The sequence below is a fragment of the Carassius auratus genome, chromosome 4 (genome assembly GCF_003368295.1).
Source record: "Carassius auratus strain Wakin chromosome 4, ASM336829v1, whole genome shotgun sequence".
Classification (NCBI taxonomy): Eukaryota; Metazoa; Chordata; class Actinopteri; order Cypriniformes; family Cyprinidae; genus Carassius; species Carassius auratus.
Window position 1 is genome coordinate 6,794,015 of NC_039246.1, and position 23,697 is coordinate 6,817,711.

Sequence of the window (23,697 nt, forward strand, 5' to 3'; positions counted from 1 at the left end):
GTGTTCCCGGGGAATCGAAACCCCCAACCTTGCGCTTGATAAAGCAATGCTCTACCAATTTGAGCTACAGGAACAGGAATGTTTAATGTTTACATTGGGAACTCCCCACCAGGTACAACATTCTGATTGCTTGCATTTGTTTTTAAGCCCATAAATAATAATGTACTTTATCTAATAAATTTAAATTGTAATGTACTCATATTAATATATATTAAAAAAAATCTTAACATTGATGGTAGGTTATCAATTCCACAAATTAATGCACTCTACTTTTTACATATAAAATAAAGAGTTCTAAACTACTGTGCTGTCTTTCGTATCTTACGCACACACACAGGGGCGTAGCCATCTTTTCAGAAGTGAGGGGGACAGAAATTTTATATATATATATATATATATATAAGAAGTCTCTTCTGCTCACCAAGCCTGCATTTATTTGATCCAAAGTACAACAAAAACAGTAATATTGTGACATATTTTAATATTTAAAATAATTTTTTCCCTATTTGAATATATTTTAAACATCATTTTTTAAAAACAGTTTTTTTTTCAGTATTCTTTGATAAATATAAGGATCCAGCGATCAGCATTTATGTGAAATAAAAAGCTTTTGCAACATAATACACTATATCATTCAAAAGCTTAGAGTCAATGTATAATTTTAGTTTTTTGGAAAAAAAATTATAGAAATTAACACTTATATTTAGCAAGGACTCTTTTGTGGGTTCTAGTCTCAGGCCAGCAACACCACTCTCCCCGGGCACCACTGCTCCAGGTGTGTGTTCACTGTGTGTGCACTTTGGATGGGTTAAATGCAGAGCACGAATTCTGAGTATGGGTCACCATACTTGGCTGAATGTCACTTCACTTCACTTTGAATTGATCAAAAGTGATGATAAAGTAATAATCTTTCAAAAGATTTCTATTTCAAATTAATTGCTGTTCTTCTGAACTTTCTATTGATCAAAGACACCTGAAAAAAATCAACTGCGCTGGTTTCAACATTATCATAATGGGTCTCATTCATGAAACACGAGCAGAACTAATTTTTGTGTAAATCGTGTGTAAAGTGGTTCTGTCGTAAAATTTCGGATTCATTAAAATGTTCGTATTTTCCAAATGTTAGTTGGTACGAAAGAAATCTACACCTGCTCCCAGCTACGCGTAAATAGTGCGTTTAACATCTGAACATTTTGCTCATTAATACGGCTGCATTTTAATTCACCTTAATCGGGTACATATTTACACAGCATTTTGAAAAAAAAATATTATATAAAGTAATTACATACGGTTTTTCTTTTTACTTTTATTATGAGAGTAGCCTAGTAGTATGTAGATATGCTCGATGATGATGGTGGTCCTCCTCCAGTTTGAATACGATTTTTTCGAAGTGAACTAATGAAGCTGTCAAGCTTCATGCCGAACCATTTTCTTTTCACTTCTGGGACTGTTCTATTAACAGAAGAAACTCCATTAACAGCATCTGTAATATGCTGCCTAGCTTCCTTTTTTTAGGACCTGATAGTACGCCACTATGTACGCTTGAAAATAAAATGTGGCGTTTTGAATGAACTTCTGATAATAAAACTTCAATTTCTGCAGCTGAGAAATTGTTATTTTTCATTCGCTTTTGAGAAGAGACGTTGAAATCCTTCATTTGGTGTCATAATATGATGCTCATATATAGTTGTCTGTCGGATTTAATGGGCGGGATTTATGGTAATTGAGAATGAGCGTGCACGCGCGTCCCATTTACGACTGATTGGAATTCATTAACACACACACACATTTCACTATCACATCTGACGTTTACGAAGTATTTGTGAATCAGGAGAAGGGTTTTCGGGAAGGTCTCTTTACGCGCAAATCACTCCCATATTTACTCATATATTTACGAATGTTTCATGAATGAGACCCAATGTGTTTTTTTGTTGTTGTTGTTTTTCTTTTTTGAGAAGCAAATCAGAATATCAGAATTATTTAAATATTAAATATATCCAAATAGAAAACGGTTAATTTAAATAGGTTAATAAAAATATTTCACATTATTTTTTTTTTTATCACATATTAAGGCAGAATAGTTTCTATTCTGTAATAAATGCTATGTCAATTGGTACTGCATTGTTCATCCTTTATTTATCACCTGCTGGAGATTACTTGAAAAACCATATATTGTTGCAGTCGTATGTTTAATGTCTTTGTGTTTCCAAAAGTTTCTGGGCTTTTTTTTCTCTGTAAAAACTGATTTCATACAGCCATAGCTGGACGCTTTTGCCCATATTTGGATCTTCCTGAAATGACTTTCGCAGAGAGCGCCCTCCGGCTTAGAGTATGAATGAAACGCACACTGCAGGAGCGTTTGCGCTCTGTGATGTTCATCTCGCTGTATTCTGGGTCTGAATTAAATATCAAATCATATGCAGACTATCCCGTCTCTTTGAGTTTAAATCTATATTTATTCACAGCAGCTCTTGAAAACCTCTATGAGAAAAACTTGACAGAAAAAGTGCGGGGGACGAATTTCCATGATATTAAAAGTGGGGGGGGACACGTCCCCCGCGTAATCTACGCCCCTGTGTGCACACACGTGCACAGTCACTCACACAGATCACGCTTTGCATGCAATCATACAAATAAACACTTGATGAATTACAATGTTCTGAGAATAGAATATTGAAGTGGAGATAGCTAAACTGCAAACTAATAGGTGTTTTGGGGATAACATTTCTTCATATCAGGCAACCCCGGTTTTGTTCCTTTGCGGCCAGATTAAACCTTTTTGTAGTCTATATATTAAGCTCTATTCATTATTTTTAAGAAATCTTGCACTTTTCTACTTGGTTTTAAACTGTGTTCTTGCGTTCAAATTAAGCACTGTCCACTGCTGTGCATGTATCAATACAGGGCCAGCTGTATCGATATTCGTATGATCAAATCTCTGTGACGATATATCGTCGTATCAAAATGTTGAACACAGCCCTAGTTCACACATACTCCATCTGCAGTGCGTATACAGTATGTGTATGCAGTGCAGAAGCAGCAGCGAGAGCACATTATTGTAATGTGAAGGCGCATTAAAATAATGCGCGAGTGTGAACCTTTTTGGTTCACATCTTTTACTGCATGCAGTGTGAACGCTCTGATCTGTTAACATGGGCTCGGAAAAAAATACGCACCACAGAAGGAGGGTGTGAACCTGGAGTTACGTAGGCATATGCCCAGTCTGTTCTGTCCTCATGCTCCATTTTGGTGTGCTGCATTCTTATTGGATCAGATAGCATCATACAGTATTGGATAGCATACTGTGGGAGGTCGGGCCATGGAAAATCATGCTATAAAAGATTTTTTTGATGATTTTGATTAATCGCACAACCCTGTCACAAATTGAGACATTTTGTTTACGCAGCACAATACACAACGCAGCGCATAAAAAGACAGTAAAAGTAATTATAATCAGTAATTAATCCACAATCCACAAATTACTTAAATTATTTGGTTTATAAACGTGCCTTACACTCCCTCTGATGCAAGATAAACCAATATCCTGAGATACATTGACTGAACTGCTAAAAGAGAACTGATGATGGGATGTGCACGAGCAGAGCAGCTGTACTAAGTCTCGTGCTGCTGGCCTGAGAGACGGCACATGTTAAGGGGTGTAACATTTTCCCGACACGCTTGAGGCATTCAGCCAATCACAACAGGCCAATCAGAGCACATCTCTTTTTCAGATCGATGAACCTTTTAAAAATCTACATGTTTCAGAAGGTATGGAAGCAGCATCATATGAGCCCTTTACAATAAAAAAAGTATCAGCTCAACACAGAATAAGGGTGTGACAAGATATTTATTCCATGAGACGAGACACAAGACAGGATTAATGAGATGAGACAAGATTTTAACACAAAATCCCAAAAATGTAGAAATGTAGGAGCAGTTTGAAATTAACTTGTACATTATTAAAATAAACAGCCATTTTAATAAATTTCATGTTGTAATGTAGTAAACAACATTGTAACAATGTTTGTATGGCAGAGAAGGAAGGAGACCAGGGTCGGCGTACTGAGACTTGTGGGAACTTTATTTACTCAAAATCAAAAAGGAAAAGAAAACAAACTCGCACCACATGCGCATCAATAATCAACATTCACTTTGATGCTCTTGGCTTCTCTCTTTCCGACTGCTGCTTCCTCCCACGAGTCCTCAGGTCTCTCTCTCATTTCTAGATAGCGGCTGGCTTAAATACTGCTTCCCCACGCCCATCACTGAAATGAGAAGCAGATGTCACTTGTCTCTCACCTAACCCACTTACCACCGCTGATCTCTTCACCCTCTCTCCCGTCGCAGACCTCGCTAAACCACGCCTCCCCTGCCACATACCCCCACAGCCCGACTCCGCCATCCGACCTGCAGGACCGCGCCCAGCCCCTTGTCCGACGCGTCAGTCTTCAACAAAAAGGGAAGAGAAAAGTTAGGAGAGTGCAGGAGCGGTCCACCACACAGGGCAGCCATAACTCGGGTAAAGGCCTGTTGGCACCGCTCCGTCCATTGGACCGTATCTGGTACCTCCTTTTTAGTGAGGTCCGATTAACCAGGAATAAACCTTCTATAATATCCCGCCAGCCCCAGGAACTGCCTCACTTCCTTTTTGGTCTTGGGTCTGGGGCAAGTGGCAATCGTTGCCGTCTTGTCAATTTGGGGACGCACCTGCCCGTGACCCAAGTGGAAGCCCAGATAACTTGCCTCAACCCGCCCAACTGCGCACTTCTTCGTGTTGGCCGTTAGCCCTGCCCGTCTCAGCGCCTCGAGGACAGCCCTCACATGCTCCATATGCCGCCGCCAGTCCCCACTATAATATCATCCAGGTAGGCGGCGGCATATGCAGCATGAGTACGCAGCACTTGATCCATGAGACGCTGGAACGTAGCGGGGGCCCCGAACAAGCCGAACGGAAGTGTCACAAATTGGTGTAAACCAAACGGCGTGGCGAAGGCTGTTTTTTCTCTAGACATGGGAGATAAGGGGATCTGCCAATATCCTTTTGTCAAGTCCGATGTTGAATAAAAACGAGCCCTACCTAACCGATCGAGCAACTCGTCAATCCGTGGCATTGGATAAGCATGAAATTTTGACACTGCATTCACCCTGCGATAGTCCACACAAAACTGCACCGAGCCGTCCGTTTTAGGGACCAAAACAATCGGGCTCGCCCAATCACTGTGGGACTCCTGGATTACTCCTAACCCCAGCCTCGCTTCTAATTCTGTCTGAACCACTTTTTTCTTGTGTTCAGGTAATCTATATGGCCGGCTGCGAACTACCACGGCCGGCTCTGTCTCAATATGGTGCTGAATCAGATTAGTATGACCAGGTAGAGGCGAAAACACGTCTGCAAATTCGGACTGTAACTGCCCAATGTCAGTGAGCTGCGAGGGCGAGAGGTGATCCCCTCCCGGGGCCAGGGTGAGGGATTTTTCTTTATTGACCGCCTCTGGCCCAAGATCCTCCTCTCCGCTCACCGCCGTCGCTAGCAACACTGACTCCTCTTCGCTCCATTTTTTAAGGAGGTTGAGGTGGTAAATTTGCCTGGAGTCGCCTCTGTCTGTTCGTACTACTTCATAATTGAGATCGCCTATTTGCTGCGTGACCTCAAAGGGTCCTTGCCACTTGGATAATAATTTGGAGCTGGATGTCGGCAGTAATACGAGCACTTTATCTCCCGGTGCAAATTCTCAGAGCTTAGTTCCCCTGTTATACAGCTGGCTTTGTCTGCCCTGGGCCTGGAGCAAATTCTCCCGCCCCAGTGTATGGAGTTTTGGTCTCAGGTCCATGATATATTGAATTTCGTTTTTGCTATCCGAACGTCCGTCCTCCCAAGTTTCTTTCAGGACGTCCAACACCCCACGGGGCTGGCGTCCGTAAAGAAGCTCGAAGGGGGAAAACCCCTTGGGGGACCTCGCGCACAGCGAATAAGAGGGGCTCTAGCCATCTATCCCAATTTTTAGCGTCTTGTACGAATTTACGAATCATTGTTTTCAAAGTGCGATTAAATCATTCGACCAGTCCGTCCGTTTGTGGGTGATAGACGCTGGTCCATACCGCTTTAATGCCCAACAATTTGTATAATTCGCGAAACATGCGTGACATAAACGCGGTGCCCTGGTCCGTGAGAATCTCTTTTGGGATTCCCACGTGGGATATTAAACGAAACAGGGCGTTCACCACACTCTTCGCCGAGATGTTGCGGAGCGCCACTGCTTCGGGATATCATGTTGCGTAATCCACTATGACTAACACAAAACGCTGTCCTCGTGCGGATCGTTCTAATGGCCCGATGAGGTCCATACCAATTCGTTCGAAGGGGACCTGCACTAGAGGTATAGGGCGCAACGGTGCTTTTGGAGTGGCTGGTGGGTTCACCAACTGACATTCCCGACACGACGCGCACCATCTGCGGACGTTCTCGTGAATGCCCGGCCAAAAAAATCGGGTCATTAGACGATTTAGCGTGGCTGTCATACCTAAATGCCCTGCCATTGGATTACAATGTGCCATCTGGAAAAGCATTTCCCGACAGCTCTTAGGTACTAATAATTGGGTTGTATCTTCCTTTGTCTGAGCATCTTGGGTCACTTGATACAACCGGTCTTTAATAACGTCAAAATACGGATAAGAGAGTGGACGGTCAGGATGGAGGACCTGCCCATCGATGGAACGGACCTGCTCGAATGCATGTTTAAGGGTCTCATCCTGGGACTGCTCCAGAGGAAAGTCATCGCGACTGGAAAGGTTTAACCTTGCCAAATCGCTCGGTTCCCCTGAAGCTTCCCCACTGGGTCCTGGTACAGATTCTCCCACCTGAGCGCTTGCCCCTCCCTCCGGGCCTCTCTTCTTCCCAGAGGCATCCACTGTTAAGCACCCCAATAATTGTTCAAAAGCTGGCCAATTGGTCCCCAAGATTAGTGGATACCGGAGGCGCGGACTAACGGCCACCTCCACATAATGCTTTTGTCCCCTAAATTTGATGACTATGGTTTTTACAGGGTATTCCACTATATCCCCGTGCACACACCTCACCTTAACCATGCGGCCCCTATCCAATGCCCCGGATTGTATCAGGCTATGATGGATGGAGGTCTAGTTGCAACCTGAATCCACCAAAGCCTGATAGGTACCCCCCTTAATACTCACAGGTATTTGATACAACCCGGCTTGATCGGGGGCAGCCTGCGGGTCGTCTGGGATCCGGACCAACGTCCCCACCTCCATGACCGGGCAACGGTCCACGAAATGGCCCGGATCCCCGCAACGTCAGCAGGCCGGCCCAGGCCTTCCCACCACCCTAGTGGTTTGAAGAGGGTCAGGTGATTGACATGGGGAAACAGCAGGTAACTCAACCAGTCCATCCCCGTGCGGCGGCCCCATTCCTCTAGTAGGACCCCGTGACATAGCTGCCGACTCCGCCCCTGTTCTCCAGCGGGGTGCGGCCCTCGGTGGCCCCGCGAACCGAGACCTGGGTAGAGGGACAGGCAGAGGAATTATCCTGACCGGCCTCTGTCCTCTGGCCACCCACACGCCTCGGCCGTCCTCTCAAATAGATCAAGGAACGCTTCCGGATCATCCGTTGGCCCCATCTTCGCCAGAGGCATGTGGGCAGCAGGGCTGGAACTGGGGGAGGCTGACCTCATCCAAACCTCCCGGTCCAGCAAGCTCCGGAACAGCTCACGGTCCTCCCGCAGGACCTGCATCATTGCCTGAAACCGATGTTCGTGGTCGGCTCGCAGCTCCAGCAGGGCTTGATGTTGTTCCTGATAAAGGCCCGCGAGCGGTGTAATGAGCTCCGCAAACGGCATTGCCGATGATACTGATTCCTGATAGGGTTTGCATGGTGGCGTCGTTCTCCTTCCATCCCGGGTTTCGGCACCAGTGTAACATTGTTCGTATGGCAGAGAAGGAAGGAGACCAGGGTCAGCGTACTGAGACTCGTGGGAACTTTATTTACTCAAAATCAAAAAGGAAAAGAAAACAAACTCAACATTGACATTGATACTCTTGGCTTCTCTCGTTCCGACTGCTGCTTCCTCCCACGTGTCCTCAGGTCTCTCTCTCGTTTCTGGATAGCGGCTGGCTTAAATACTGCTTCCCCACGCCCATCACTGAAATGAGAAGCATGTGTTACTTGTCTCTCACTTAACCCACTTACCACCGCTGACCTCTTCACCCTCTCTCCCGTCGCAGACCTCGTTTACTGTATGTAAATGTACTTAGACTGTGAGTCAGAACAGCCGGAATTTTATACTTCTTTCCCAGGATCAGGAAACAGTCTTTCATAAAATGTGCTGCACACACTCAAATATTTGGGTTGAACTGTTCTGGAACAGTGCTGTAGATACAAATTAACCACTGATTTCTAGTTATATCCTCTTTTGGAAGGTTAAACAAAGTAGTGTCGTTATAGGTATAGGTATTTTACATTAAGTATTTTAACAGTGTTGAAAAAAACCTCAAAGCCGCGTTTCCACTGCAGGAACTTTACCCAGGAACTAGTAACTTTAGGCCAGTACTCTGTGTGTTTCCACTGGAAGAACCAGGAACTAGGTTCCAGGTAAAAAAATGTCCCTCAGAAAGTCTCTGCTGGCGAGGTAGTACTTTTTTAAAGTCCCGGAACTTTCGGGGGCGGGACTTGAGCGCTAAACATCCTGATTGGTTGAGTTCACACAGCAGTGATTTCAACCACCATTTATTCGGATCATTTTCAAAATATTACTGTTATTGTATCATGAAATGTAATTTTAAAAGTTTTTCAGGTGAGAATGTAGTTGTTTAAAACTCAAATCTATGGTTTCTTTATAAAGACAGCGCCTATTTAAAAATGTGTTTCGCCGATCTCGGAGACGGTGAGCTTCACGTGATCAGCGGTAGCTCAGTCCTCATGTATCCGCCGAGAGCAGCCTCACCTCGGTTAGTCCTTCTGATATGTGTCACTGGCTCTGATGTCTTTTTAGTGGTTAAACATAAAATATAATTCGATTTGGGTAAATCTAACAGGCCTGTATCTTTGGTCTGTATTCAATTTATCTATATGTTAAAATTAAAATAAAAAAGTCCAATTTATATAATATTTTGTTTCATTGTAATGGCTGTATATATATATATACAAGTATCCCTGAACTAAGTACATTTCTACAGCTGTTATTATGTTTAAATGAAAACGAAAGAAGGCAGTGGTACTTGATATCATATTTTGTTTTATTGTAAATATACAGTGAGGAAAACTGCAGTAGTCAAGGCGCGCTGACCGAGGTTATCAAGTACGCTGTTGTTTGCAGAATTACCGGATTTGCATTGTCGTGGACATCACACTCCTGAGTCGAATGAGCAAAGTCTGAACTACCGAGGATGCATCTCCAAAAACGCGTACTACAGTATTGAGAAACGCGCGCAAACCTACGTCACCAGTCTATTTGCCTAATCTTCCCGGTACTTTAGACCATGGTGGAAATGCAGAAAGCAACAGGTCTGGGGGGAAAATAGTTCCTGGTACAAATGTTCCGGTTATTTTGGTGTAAACGCGGCATAAGATAACCTCTAGAAATAAAAAAAACACGCACACGACTTAAGCATGCAGAATAATGCAAGTGAGATTATTTATTTATTTTTTGTAATTGAGACTTTGAACAGTTACATAATTGTGGCATCTGTAACTGCAATCACGATTAGAAATTTGATTAATTGTGCAAACTTAAGATAATTATTTTTAAGCACAGTATTTCTGCTACAATGGGGCTTAATTTCTAAATGAAAACTAAACTACAAAACTGAACATAGTTGAGAGTATTAACTTTTTCCTATTATTTTAGACATATCTGGTAGATATGGGATTTGTCTATAATAAAACAATTTTTCAGGGTCCAGTGATAAGGGGTTTGATAGCTGCCAGGTTTTATTTTTTATTTTTATTTTTTTTGTGTCTTTAAGAAAGTGAAGAGTTAACATTGAGAAGAGGTTCTGAGATTGCTGGATGTTGTATAGGATCTTGCATGAATGCATGTGGTTTTGATTATTATTTTGATGTCTGTTGCTTTGTGTCATTATCTGGTGTTAACTTGTATTTTATTGTCTTTTTTTTTCAATTCAGACCCAATGGCTTTGAAAAAGGAAAGCCAAGAACTGAATAAAATGGAAGAGAATCAGTATGACAGAGATCAGGATTTTATAACTGGAGAAAAATCCACACAAAATGAAAAGACTTCCCCACAAAAAAGAGCTCAAAAGACTGAATCTACCAGTTATTTCACATGCTGTCATTGTGGAAAGACTTTCAGTCAAAAACAAAACCTTGATGTCCACATGAGAATTCACAATGGAGAAAAGCCTTTCACCTGCCAACAGTGTGGAAAGAGTTTCACTCAAAAACAAAACCTTAAAGTCCACATGAGGGTTCACACTGGTGATAAACCTTATACTTGCACTCAGTGTGGACAGAGTTTTACACATAAAGGAAACCTTAATACCCACATGAGAGGTCACACTGGAGAGAGTCCTTACATCTGTGGACTGTGTGAGAAGAGCTTCTCACGAAAAGAAAGTCTTAAGACTCACATGCGAATTCACACTGGAGAGAAGCCGTTCATATGTGGTCAGTGTGGAAAGAGCTTCAGATGTAAAGAAAACCTTAACTGCCACATGAGGATTCACTCAAGAGAGAACAGTTGTATATGTCATCAGTGTGGAAAGAGTTTACCTGACAGGAACCACCTTAGAAATCATGTAACAGCTCACATTGGAGAGAAGCCTTTCATGTGCCATCACTGTGGAAAAACTTGCACAAACAAAGCAATCCTTGAGATTCATTTAAGAGTTCACACTGGAGAGAGGCCTTACACATGCCCTCAGTGTGGAAAGAGTTTCACAAATAAAGGAAATCTTAACATTCACACGAGGCTTCACACTGGAGAGAAGCCCATCACATGTCTTCAGTGTGGAAAGTGTTTCACATATCACACAGACCTGAAACGACATTTGCAAACTCATTCTTGAAAGAAATTGTAGTATTCCTCAATTTTACAAAACAGTTTCAAAACTCACCTGCACCTTCACTCCCCAAGTGAAAAAAGTGCACTTCCATAATGTACTTAAAGTGCACTTGTGAATGATAGTTGGGTTCAAGTGTACTACATGTGGTAACTAAATTTTTTTAATAGAACGATAGTATGTTAAAAGCACGTTTTAGTTCATATTAATAGTTTCTCAAAATAGCACAGTTGAGTACATTTATCTTAAGTATTTAAGATTAGTTTTTAGTGTATATAATGAACAAATTTTTGTGTAAACATAGCACCTTAAGTACATTATGGAAGTGCACTTTTTTCACCTGGTTTTAAAGAAGGACTGCTTTATGTTCTTTGTGTGAAAAATGTTTTAAATGGCTCAGAGGTTTAAAATGGCACCAGAAAAATATTGTAAATGTTTAAAGGTTTAACTTGTATATATTCAAATCAGTTTAATACGTCAGAATCACCACAATTATTATTATTATTCTTTTTTTGAAAATTCCACAATTTAATTAAAATACAAATGTAAAAAAAGGATATAAGCTAAAGAAGTTAGTTGCCATCTTATGTTTAAAAGCTTTAATTGTGGCACTAAAATAGTTGCAGAATGTGTATTTATGAAATATTAGTAACAACTGCATAAGCTATGACAGGAAAATAAAACACTAGACAGTGTTTGAAAAGCTATTCTGAACACCACTCTCTGAACTTGAAGTGGAGCAATCACATTTGACTCAGTTGCCCAGCAGAGGTTATACTTCCTTCACCAGGAATTTCAACCTGTTGATGCAGTTCTACACAGCTGTCATCGAGTCTGGCTTCTGCCCTTCTATAACAGTCTGGATTCGCTCAGCTGTCAAATCAGACTTCAGAAAGGCCACTTTGGGCTGCTGGGGGAAGTACTGGTGCTGCCCGGAACTGTATACATTCGGACTGAAGTAAAGAGAGCTTAGAAAAGCGCTAGGAATTCCTCACAACATCGTTGAACTTATGTTGTCTGGATGGCAGTTCAGAACATTGAACACTTTAACAGCCATAAGAAAAGCTATTTACCCCAGGCAATGAATAGTTCATATGGCCCATTTTCCCCACTGTGCAATAAAAACTCTGTGCAATATTATGTTTAGCAATACTCTACCTCTATGACACTAATTGTTTAGAGCACTTGTATATACAAGTATACCTTGTTAAATCATGTTCACCGCAAACAGTATATAATATGTCATTAAATACATAATCAGATTTACTTTCTAAGAATTAAAAATTCCCAAATGCTAAATACAAAGTACGTTTGCACTTTCCTGAATGTTTCTGCATGTACAATATTGAATGAGCATTTGCAAGTCATCATGTGTATATTTATTTGCTACTGTAAATTTGAGTAATTTTAATATATTTAAAGATATTTTATACTTGTACTTCATTACACGAGGCAAAGTTCGTATTTTTTTTTTCTCCACTACATTTAGTAGCTTTGGTTCCTACACAAGTTATTTTTCTCGTAACTGGTGGCATGGTGTTTGAATGGTTTTGCTATCTTTGTATGGACAGGGATATGACTGAGATTCTGGCATCTGTGTCTATAAATGTTTTGAGCAGTTGTCATCTAATGAAGTTTGGACACCATTAGGATATTTAAGTATCTTTAATAAATATGCCCTTAAAAAAAGAACATTAATTGTGTGCATCTTGAGACAAAACAATGCTCTAGGCGGGTTTCCATCCAAAGTTGTATTACTGTTGCACTGTTTTCCTAATTAATGTTGTTCAGTTGCTTTGACACAATCTTGTTTGTTTAAAGCGCTATATAAATAAAGGTGACTTAACTTTTTAATGCATTTCCATCTCGCATTAACACTTTTTCACCCAAGTAAAAAATCACCACAAACGAGCGTTAAAACTTTTTTGTGAATGAAGGCATAAGGCATTAAGGCATTTTATTCGAAATTCAGCTTACTACCACTCGATTATGATGCGATAATTTCAACATTCGCATAAAAGAAGGGTGATGGAAACTACATTTTAAGATCAGTCAAGCAAGTTTCTTTCAGTTAAAACAGCAGACATTTTAGGATTTTAATAATGCCTAGAACATCCAGAGCAGTTTGACCAATAACATATGCAGGTATTGTACATAATCGACCAATCGTGGGGCTGCGTGTGAGAAGGTGAGATTGAGAGGGAACGATCAAAGTGATGCAAATATGTGCACGTGTTGACAACAGGCAATGAGCACTACTCTTTAGCTAGGGTGGCCATATGCGCCATTCATACGGGACACGTCCCAGACAGGATTTTAATATTGCCTAAAATATCCAGATTTTGGCTATTTGCACTGTGCAGATTGATCGCTTTGTAACATTCATGAGAGCTATAAAGAGCAGAGCTGACGGCTCCTTATACATTCGAAACGCTTTCAAGTGTTTGTTGATTCATTTGACTTTGAAGCGTAGTTTAAACTAGTCCCATTCAAGGAAAGTCTGTTCACTCAACATGTACAGTACAGACCAAAAGTTTGGACACACCTTCTCATTCAAAGAGTTTCCTTTATTTTCATGACTATGAAAAGTGTAGATTCACACTGAAGGCATCAAAACTATGAATTAACACATGTGGAATTATATACACAACAAAAAAGTGTGAAACAACTGAAAATATGTCATATTGCAGGTTCTTCAAAGTAGCCACCTTTTGCTTTGATTACTGCTTTGCACACTCTTGGCATTTTCTTGATGATCTTCAAGAGGTAGTCACCTGAAATGGTCTTCCAACAGTCTTGAAGGAGTTCCCCGACAGATGCTTAGCACTTGTTGGCCCTTTTGCCTTCTGTCTGCGGTCCAGCTCACCCCTAAACCATCTCGATTGGGTTCAGGTCCGGTGACTGTGGGGGCCAGGTCATCTGGCGCAGCACCCCATCACTCTCCTTCTTGGTCAAATAGCCCTTGATGCCTTCAGTGTGAATCTACAATTTTCATAGTCATAAAAATAAAGAAAATTCTTTGAATGAGAAGGTGTGTCCAAACTTTTGGTCTGTACTGTATATTTGCAATGGCTCTAGGCAGCAGCTATTTCAGGCATCCAAGATCAGACATCGGAAAGAACTAACAGAGTTACTGGAAAATGAATTTCTTAAAAAATGTGTGAGCCAGATATGTCCTCTAGTTGCCACATTTAGGAGGACAAAAAAGATCATGTTCATAGTTTTGAGATTAGTTTTGAATTTGGATAATGGGTCTGAATTACAGATGTAAGCTGGGAAAGAATTTCAAATGGCGAGGAGCAGCACTACTAAAGGCTCTATGGGTCAGGTGGTTAAATGAGCCAGTGGTATATGGAGGAGACTTAATGAAGAGGAGCGGAGAGTTTGAGATAAAAAAAGTTGAAGGAAATTGAGAGAGAACGAAACGTTTATTTCTGAAGACAGTAAAACAGACAAGTAGAAGAATGGAATCAGTCTTTGTAGATACATAAAGCTGTGTATTTTATATATTATGCATATATGTACATATAATATAGGAAAATAGCCAATTTTATGCATGTCACATGTATTAAAAACCTGGGTGGACTTTTCTTTACTGGAGTGTCAAACCTCAGAGTTCGTGCAAACAACAATATATACATATATATATATATATATATATATATATATATATATATATATATATATATATATATATATATATATATATATATATGTGATTTTTATTCTTTAGCTACACCTGATTTTTCCTATGCTTTATCTTTCTTTTTTTAATCTAATTGTTAGCACTGGTTATGCTTATCTTAGGTAGCATCATTGAAGGCATCTTAAGTAAAACGGTTTTTAAAGACTATTTAAATTATTAGTTTAGTTATCATTTATGCCATAAATACTTTGCTTAATTATATCAATTATATATAATTACAATTATATCAATTATATATCAGGTTTAGGGGGGGGGGGGGGGGGGGTAAAATGTTTTCCCACCGAGATTTAAAATAAGAATACATTCTATATATGTTTTATTATATGTGTATATGTGTGTTTCCAATCTGTGCATAATGTCTCTTCACCTGTGTAATTTTAGACAGCAGCGTGTGAAATGTACTTTTATTTTGGGTGACGATGTGACGTCATAAGTCATCGCCGCTCTTCTGCATCTGTTGTGATCAGGTTGGAAAAGGTGGGTGTTTTAAAACATCTAAAGAGCTTAAATCGTTACAATTCATTAAAACACCTTTTACCAGCAAAGTAAGTGCGTTATTTAGTTAACATGGTAGTGCGTTATCTAACATTACAAAACGTTATTTTTATGAGTAAAGCCTGTCCGCACATGAGCAACAGAAAAGGTGCGTCATATTTCGTTCCCAATATCATCAATCAGTGTATTGTAAATGCAAACTCTATCACTGGCAAGCAATGTTGGGAGAAATAGATCTTTTCGGAACTCCGAGTCAATTGAATCAATTGCTTCGCTAAATGATTCACTGAATCGAAGCGTTCGAATCACCGCTTCAATCTAATCGCTGTTGGTCAGAACAGTGTAAAGGCAACAACAACACAAACATGATCATTAAATATATACAAATATAAATCACAATCAAATATGAAGTGCATGTGTAAATTTTGTTCTTTTATTAATTTACAGTTAAGTTTTGTGGCTAATCAGGCCATTTAAGACAACTCGTCACTGTTGACTACTGAACTAATGAGCTGATTAAGAAATTTAGTTTCGGTTTTATTTCTGTCCGATTTTATTAGCATCTTAATCATGATAATGTGTGAAAACACAGAAAACACCTGATGAAGCACCTGAGATCCATGTGAAATACTGTTATGGAGTTTATTAAAGAGGAGAGTGAAGACATGAGGATTGAAGAAGCAATGGAAGTCAAACAAGAAGATACTGAGGAACAAACAGGTTGGTTTCCATTCTCAAAGATGAATACTGATGCATATTAAACTCTCTTGAAATAAACATATAATGTTGTGTAATGTCATATATGTGCTAACTAAAAGCTGTTTAATGTGAGCACATGCCCAGTCAAATACCAGTGCTACCTTAAAATGCACCTAAACACATAAAAATATAAAATAAGAATAGAACTGCAATTTAGAATCTACTTCTAAATTTAAAACCATAAAAATAATTAATTTCTGTCACATAATTATGCAACAATATCCAACAAAAATCTTAATTTTTTTATACAGAAAAACTGTAAGAGGTGAATTAATCAACGTCACGCTTGTTTTCTATTAGTAAGATTTTATTAATTGTCAAAAATGCTCACTATATCAAACCAGATACTTTTAAGCACAGTTGTAATTCCAGATGGACATCTGTGCCCTTTACTTCTGAAATTAAGTGAAGTGAGTGATTAAGTGAAGTGACATTCAGCCAAGTATGGTGACCCATACTCAGAATTTGTGCTCTGCATTTAACCCATCCGAAATGCACACACACAGAGCAGTGAACACACACACACACACTGTGAGCACACACCCGGAGCAGTGGGCAGCCATTTATGCTGCAGCGCCCGGGGAGCAGTTGGGGTTAGATGCCTTGCTCAAGGGCAGCTAAGTCGTGGTATTGAAGGTGGAGAGAGAGCTGTTCATGCACTACCCCCACCCACAATTCCGTCCGGCCCAAGACTAGAACTCACAACCCTTCGATTGGGAGTCCAACCCTCTAACCATTAGGCCACGACTTCCCCAAAAAAGTACATTGCTGAAAGTACTAACGTTTAAAAGGAAATAAACTGTGTAATTGTCTTTTTTGTCATAGATCTGATGGTGCTGAAAGAGGAGACAAGAGTACTACATAAAATTGAAGAGAAAGACCAATATTTCACAAATGGAGAAAAATCAATTAGCTGCTTACAGACTGGAAAGACTTCCTCTCAAAAAGGAACTCAAAAGACAGAAACTAAAAGTTTCACCTGCCAACAATGTGGGAAAAGTTTCAACCGAAAAGGAAACCTTAATTACCACACGAGAATTCACACTGGAGAGAAGCCTTACACGTGTCCTCAATGCGGGATACGTTTTATTCAAGGAGTAATGCTTAAAAGGCACATTAGGACTCACACTGGAGAGAAGCCTTTCACCTGCAAACAGTGTGGAAAGAGTTTCATTCGAAAAGGATGCCTTAAAAGTCACATGAGAACTCATACTGGAGAGCAGCCTTACACTTGCTCTCAGTGTGAAAGGACTTTTGCACATAAACAGACTCTTAATGCCCACATTAGGATTCACAGTGGGGAGAGACCTTACACCTGCCAACAGTGTGGAAAGAGTTTCTCTGAAAGTGGAAACCTTAAAGTCCACATGAGGATTCACACTGGAGAGAAGCCTTTCAGCTGCCAACAGTGTGGAAAGAGTTTCAATCAAAAAGGAAACTTTAAAGTCCACATGAGAGTTCACAATGTGGAAAAGCCTGAAAACTGTGTGGAAAGAGCTTCACAGCAGAAGTAAACATTACATTGCGTTCACACCGCTGCAGGCGAGAGCGTCAAATGCCCCTTTCACACTGCCATTCCGGCAAATACACGGGTAAAGTGTTCCAGCAATTGTTCTCGGGTCGCTAGATCTTGCACTTTCACACTGCCAGTGATTACCCGGTATATGTGCGTGCTTTCACACATTCCGTAAAGGTCCCATAACGACACGTGACATCAGCGCGTGACGTGTAATGTACGAGTCGACAACGCTAGACACGTTATACTTTCACTGAAGCAAGTGAACGATCTCGGCGTCAGTGCGGAAAGTGAGGAACTAACTGATATCTGCTTCATTACAGTTTGCACATATTTTTTCGTTGCGAACGTTGATCTTCCTTCAAAACAGCTGGTAAAAGAGTCGCGCGATAATGTGCGTCATCACTACGACATGGTATTAGATCTGGCTTTTGTTCACACAGCGCTCGTCCCGGGTCGAACCCGTCAATGTTACTAGGTCCCCGACCCGGGTTCAGTGCCGGGATCAATCCTGGGATGTGTTTGCCTTCACACAGAAGGCGACCTGGCAATGTTCCGGCAATTTGCAGGGTCCGACTTGCAGTGTGAAAGGGGCTAAAGTGGATTGGAAGTCATTCATTATCATTAGGGCCTTTTGCACTGCAGGAACATTTTCGTAGTTCCAGAACTAATTGTGGAACTACCCACTTTTGGGCGTTTTCACACCGTAGGAACTAGGTACAATTTTAGTACCACCTTTTTTAGACATTTATTCGCAAGATGTGTTTGAAAACGGCCCCAGTGTATGTGACTGAGTGCTGGTGTCCCATTATGGTGCATGTAGCTTGTATACTACCACTAGATGGTTTGCATTGTGCAGTCCAAAAGAAAAACTACTCCAAAAGCAGAGAAGGAGCTGTTACAATTCCCAGATGATATGACAGCACCCCAGACAACAGTTGCACGCTATCTGAAAAAAGTACATTGCTGAAATTGATCTGAACACCCTTTAACTTTTCCTTCGGTTCTGTACTGGTTCAGATATAATAGAGAAGCCTATTACAATTGAATTTATTGAAACAATGATTTGTTTCTAATCATTTAAGATCCTCACAAGCTCTGGATATTGGGCTATGGATATTATTTAGGTCCACAAGCACAATTAAACCATCCATGTGAAGAAATCAAGAAACATGACCGGGCTAAACAGAAATTTGTACACTAATTCAATTGAAAGTGAATTAACCCAACATTTGGCGCGAGGATAATAAAACTGTTTTCAGGATTGTTGCTGTTTTACAAAATCAGTTCAAGTTAAGTTGCTAACTTTCTAGAGTTGTTTGAGTCCACCCAGATATTATGTTCAGATATGTTGCTTGTGAACATTTGTGAACTTTTTTTCAGAGATTTAGGAATTAAACTGAATTTTGTTGGTGTGTTCTGATCTTTGAGAGTTTTGAGTGCGATGTTTCAAAATGGTTTTGGTGATGGTCTTCAGGCCACAGACTAATTTTAGCATTAAATGAAGACATAATATCTTAGCTCAATTGGTAGAGCACTGCGATATCAAGCACAAGGTGGGGGGTTTGATTCCCCGGGAACACATGATAGGTAAAAATAGATAGCCTGAATGCACTGCAAGTCGCTTTGGATAAAAGCGTCAGCTAAATGCATAAATTTAATTTTAAATTTACTTATCTGTGTCTTTACACTGTCCATGGCGAACAATAAGAAATTTGAAAGGTGAATACAAAATCTAAATTCTTGACAATCATCCGGTTTCTGACTGTAAATATGACCCTACAGACAAATTCATTGATTTATCACAAATGTAGTGTAGTTACAGATAATCAAATAAAAAAAAAACAATGTACAATTTATAAGAGACAATAATATGAATTTAAATACGAATTCATAGTAACATTTATTTTCACAGTTTACAGTACTGAATAATAACAGCCTTAAAATGCATGCAATTAAGGCAAAAATGCAGTCAATGTATGAGTGTTGGCAATTTAATTGTCCTGTCCTCTTATCTGTGGCACAACATCACTTAAATGTAAATCTAGGTTAAGTGCTTGTGTTCCTGTAGAGGGAAACTGCAAGCCTAATTCCTTCATTATAATTGTGCAAAAATCAAACACATCCACATCACATGGCACAGTACTTAAGATTTTGCCGTTTTCTTAACAAGTAGTTAATTCATCAGTCAGTGGAACAACATGGTCTTCCACTCCCCACAATACATACCATATTGGTGGGACAATGGTGTTTTTAGACGGCCTTATGCGGTGAGCGTTCCAAGCATCTTTTATCTCATTTCATTTCTATAAAAGAAAAAAAAAACAATGCCTAAATTTCCAGAATAGAATAGTTTTGGCCTATAGCCTACATCTTATACACTGATTTCAAAGTGAATTGGGGTCCCAGGGGACTGATCTCTGTCCAGTGCTGAAATAAATACATGCAAACATATGAAGAGTGTGCAATAGTATTTCTCAGATTAAGGACATGAAAAAGAATTGTGATAGAGCTCTGTCCAAAACATCACCGGTGAAAAACCCTTCATCCTTGAGGTGTCCTGGAAGTGTGATCAAGTATTCTGTTCACTCCTTTCTCATCACTCCCCACCAGCTTTCAATTCGCTGGTTTGCAGTGTTTCTCCCTGTAATTTAACTGTGTTCTGCTGCTCGTTCGTCCTCACCGTTTCTCTGCAAATACTGCTGAATATCTCTCACCACCGCATTCTCCGGGCCAATGTCAGTCCGCACAAGCTTGGGACACCCTCCAAAGCGCTCAACTGTTTCAACAAAGAAGCCACCAATAACTTTAGCCACATAATTTTACGTGAAAATCCGTCCATGTTGCCATTAATGCATATTCCATAGGGCTTCAGTTTATCATTTGAGTCTTTATGCCATATAAAGTTGTGTCCTTGTGCAATAAACTGTCTTCGTCTCAAGCATCGAGTCTGGCGAGCCTGGGAGTAAACAGGGCCAAGTATAGAGAGAATGATTCTTACTTCTTTTCTGATACGAATTCCTTGTTGCAAACACTTTGTATACATCCAACGATATCCATGATCTTTTTTTGGAGCCTTGCGGCTGATCAACAATGAAGTCAATACAAGACCCTAAGTCATCGTAACGTCACCGGTAGAGTCCTTCATTTCTTAGTATGTGATGTAGATGCAAGGCTTTTGAGAATGTCTTTATAAATCATTCCCATAAAATAAAACCCTATTAAAGCGTATCTTCACAACATAACATGACATAGCATAGCAGCAACATATTTTTATGAGGAATTATTATATTGAGTGCGTGATTTACTTAAACCGAGGGAACTATTTATTAAATCGTGTGCACAATCTAGTAAATTACAGAAAATGTGTCTTAAATTGTGTTCCGAAGACAAACTAAGCTTTTACAGGTTTGAAACAACATGAGGGTAAAGTGATTAATGACAAAATATCATTTATTATCTTAATGAGTGCTGTCTCTATGCTGTGATGCGATCGGAAACCAGATCGAAAACCAGATTGTCAGTCTTTCAACAGTGGCAAAAAGAGTGCAAGTGTTGTTTAAGTTACTGTTTATAAGGTTTGAGAAAATCCTCTGTCAAGCTGTGGCTAGTTACACATTGAAAGCACCTCACCTCTTTCACACTAGTGCTATTTATGCATTAAACATACACTGCTTTGGTTATGACATGAAAATGTTTTATTTTTTTTACATTTTCATAATTTACAAAGAATATATAAAATAAAAATTTTAACTTACTTTTTTTTTAAAGAATCAAAAAGATAATGTTTAAAAACTTCAATGAAAAAAATATTTAAATATTATTTTCATAAATTGAAATTTAGGGGTTAGATTCCAGACAGCCACCTCCCAGATGAAAGTACCCAATAAATGATGATTCTATATATAAATTAAGCTTAGTAATGTTTTACATATTATTATGGGTTTAAACAGATAATAGAAGGATCTTAGTAAACATATAAGATTTGAATAATTAAAACATTTTTTAATGTTTTTAAGTTTTGGACAGCAGTTTGGACCAATTCTGTAGAATGGCTCATATAGAGACAGGTGTGTTTGATCAGGGTTGAAAGTGAACTCTGCAGGTTGATAGAACTCCAGGAACAGGTTTGGTCACCCCTGAGCTAGGCCATTCAAAGCTTTGTGTGTAGTTGGCATCATTTTAAAATTGATAGGAAACCGTTAATCTGTGTAGAGCTAATTTATTGACCCTGCAATATTTTAAAGGTGGAAGAAGATTGTTTTTATAAATGTTGTAAATGTTAATATCAAAGGACCGACTGCTGCAACACAACACCTAAGTTCACATCTATAAAAACCTTACCACAATACAAACATCAAGGTCTAGATTATCATTTGTTGTGGCATTTGTATTAATTTGTTATTAATATTTAATACCTCATTTCGAATTAAAACACTGCCAACGTGAAGTGTTATAAGTATCATTGACATAACAGTTAAGTCTAATAATATTTTCCCTCAAGGAGAAAAGCACAGGACCTAATACTGAGCCCTGTGGTACTCCATATTTGCGTATGATAAGGCATCTAGCATACCTGTTGTTGCTCCTAAGTGTAAATGTTTGGATGTATGTTGTTTTATGTCATTAAACTCAGGTTATCAATAATCAATTTTTTTTGGCTATAGACCTGGTGGTTCTGAAAGAAGAGAGTCAAGAACTGAATCAAAAGGAAGATAGAAATCAGTATGAGAAAAAATATGATTTCATGATTGGAGAAAAATCTTTAAGTTGCTCACAAACTGAAAAGAATGGAAAAAGAGCTCAAATGACTACAGTTAGATATAAGTTCACCTTCCAACAGTGTGGGAAGAGTTATGCTCATCTTAGAAACCTTATAGTCCACATGAAAATTCACACTGGAGAGAAGCCTTATACTTGCCAGCATTGTGAAAGGAGTTTCATTCAAAAACAAAACCTTGAAGTTCACATGAGAGTTCACACTGGAGAATGCCCCTTCACCTGCCAACAGTGTGGAAATGTTTCAGTCTAAATGGAAACCTGAAAGTCCATATGAGAGTTCACACTGGAGAATGCCCCTTCACCTGCCAACAGTGTGGAAATGTTTCAGTCTAAATGGAAACCTGAAAGTCCATATGAGAGTTCACACTGGAGAAAGCCCATTCACCTGCAAACAGTGTGGAAAATGTTTCACTCAAAAAGAAAGCTTAAAAGTCCACATGAGAATTTATACTGGAGAGACGCCTTTCACATGCCAACAGTGTGGAAAGAGATTTAAACATAAAGGAAACCTTAATGACCACAAGGAAACTCACACCAGAGAGAAGCCATTTGTTTGTGGCCAGTGTGGAAAGACTTTTAAATTGACCAGAGCCCTTATAGAACACACAAGGATTCACTCAAAAGAGACCTGTTTTATATGTCATCAGTGGAAGTAGTTTCACAGATAAGAAGCATTTGAAGAATCATGTAAAAATTCACATTGGAGAAAAGCCTTTCATGTGCCATGAGTGTGGAAAGAACTGCAAAAATAAAGGAAACCTTGAGGCTCATTTTAGAGTTCACACTGGAGAGAAGCCTTTTACATGCCTTCAGTATGGAAAGTGTTTCACACTAAAAGGTAACCTTAACATTCACTTGAGGCTTCACACTGGAGAGAAGCCTTTCTCTTGCCTTCAGTGTGAAAAAAGAAATCTTGCGTTAATCTTGAGGCTCACATGAGGCTTCACACTGGGGAGAGGCCTTATAAATGTCTTCAGTGTGAAAAGAGGTTTACAAATAACAGAGACCTGAAAGGTCATTCGCAAACTCATTCTGGACAAAAAACTAAAATGTTCTGAGTTTGACGAGATGTTTACGAAAAGGAGCAATTTAAAAAATCACCAGCAACTTCACTCTGTAGGAAGGTTTTTTAATTGTGATCAGAGTAACAAAAAATTATTTTGCCATCACACTTGCAGATACATATGAAATGTCAAGTATTAATGAGAACCTAATCTACTTTTTTGTGGAGAGATTTAAATGGCTCAGCAATTTCAAGTGGGAACAGAAAATATGTATCTGTATGAAATCAAAACTACATTCACACCACAGGTGAATATGGCCCAAAGTTCTTTTTTTTCTGGTATATATACGTCATATATTTTTTGGTTGGGCTGTTTACATGACCATGTAATTGTGTCCCATA

General features: G+C 39.5%; 3 protein-coding genes across 5 annotated transcripts in view; all 3 read left to right on the forward strand.

Annotated features, from left to right (window-relative positions):
• Positions 1-12,830, forward strand: part of LOC113057383 (gastrula zinc finger protein XlCGF7.1-like) — a 51,385-nt gene extending 38,555 nt beyond the window's left edge. For both annotated transcript variants that reach the window (XM_026224768.1, XM_026224774.1), the window contains one exon: positions 10,139-12,830. In XM_026224768.1, coding sequence (XP_026080553.1) covers positions 10,139-11,040 — 902 coding nt within the window. In that variant the 3' untranslated portion in view covers positions 11,041-12,830. The remainder of the gene's footprint in view (positions 1-10,138) is intronic.
• Positions 12,831-15,178: 2,348 nt separating this feature from the next.
• LOC113057412 (gastrula zinc finger protein XlCGF49.1-like) lies at positions 15,179-17,741 on the forward strand. Of its 2 annotated transcripts, XM_026224803.1 has the most exons (3): positions 15,179-15,217; positions 15,828-15,955; positions 16,820-17,741. In XM_026224803.1, the coding sequence occupies exons 2-3, from the start codon at positions 15,871-15,873 to the stop codon at positions 17,506-17,508; spliced, it is 774 nt and encodes a 257-aa protein (XP_026080588.1). In that variant the 5' UTR covers positions 15,179-15,217; positions 15,828-15,870; the 3' UTR covers positions 17,509-17,741. The 2 variants fall into 2 exon arrangements, with proteins under 2 accessions (XP_026080588.1, XP_026080579.1); XM_026224794.1 differs by lacking the exon at positions 15,179-15,217 and having other exon boundaries at positions 15,246-15,955.
• A 4,453-nt stretch (positions 17,742-22,194) lies between these two features.
• On the forward strand, positions 22,195-23,051 carry LOC113057419 (gastrula zinc finger protein XlCGF49.1-like). Its single transcript, XM_026224819.1, has 2 exons — positions 22,195-22,522; positions 22,605-23,051. The coding sequence occupies exons 1-2, from the start codon at positions 22,258-22,260 to the stop codon at positions 22,946-22,948; spliced, it is 609 nt and encodes a 202-aa protein (XP_026080604.1). The 5' UTR covers positions 22,195-22,257; the 3' UTR covers positions 22,949-23,051.
• Positions 23,052-23,697: the final 646 nt, after the last annotated feature.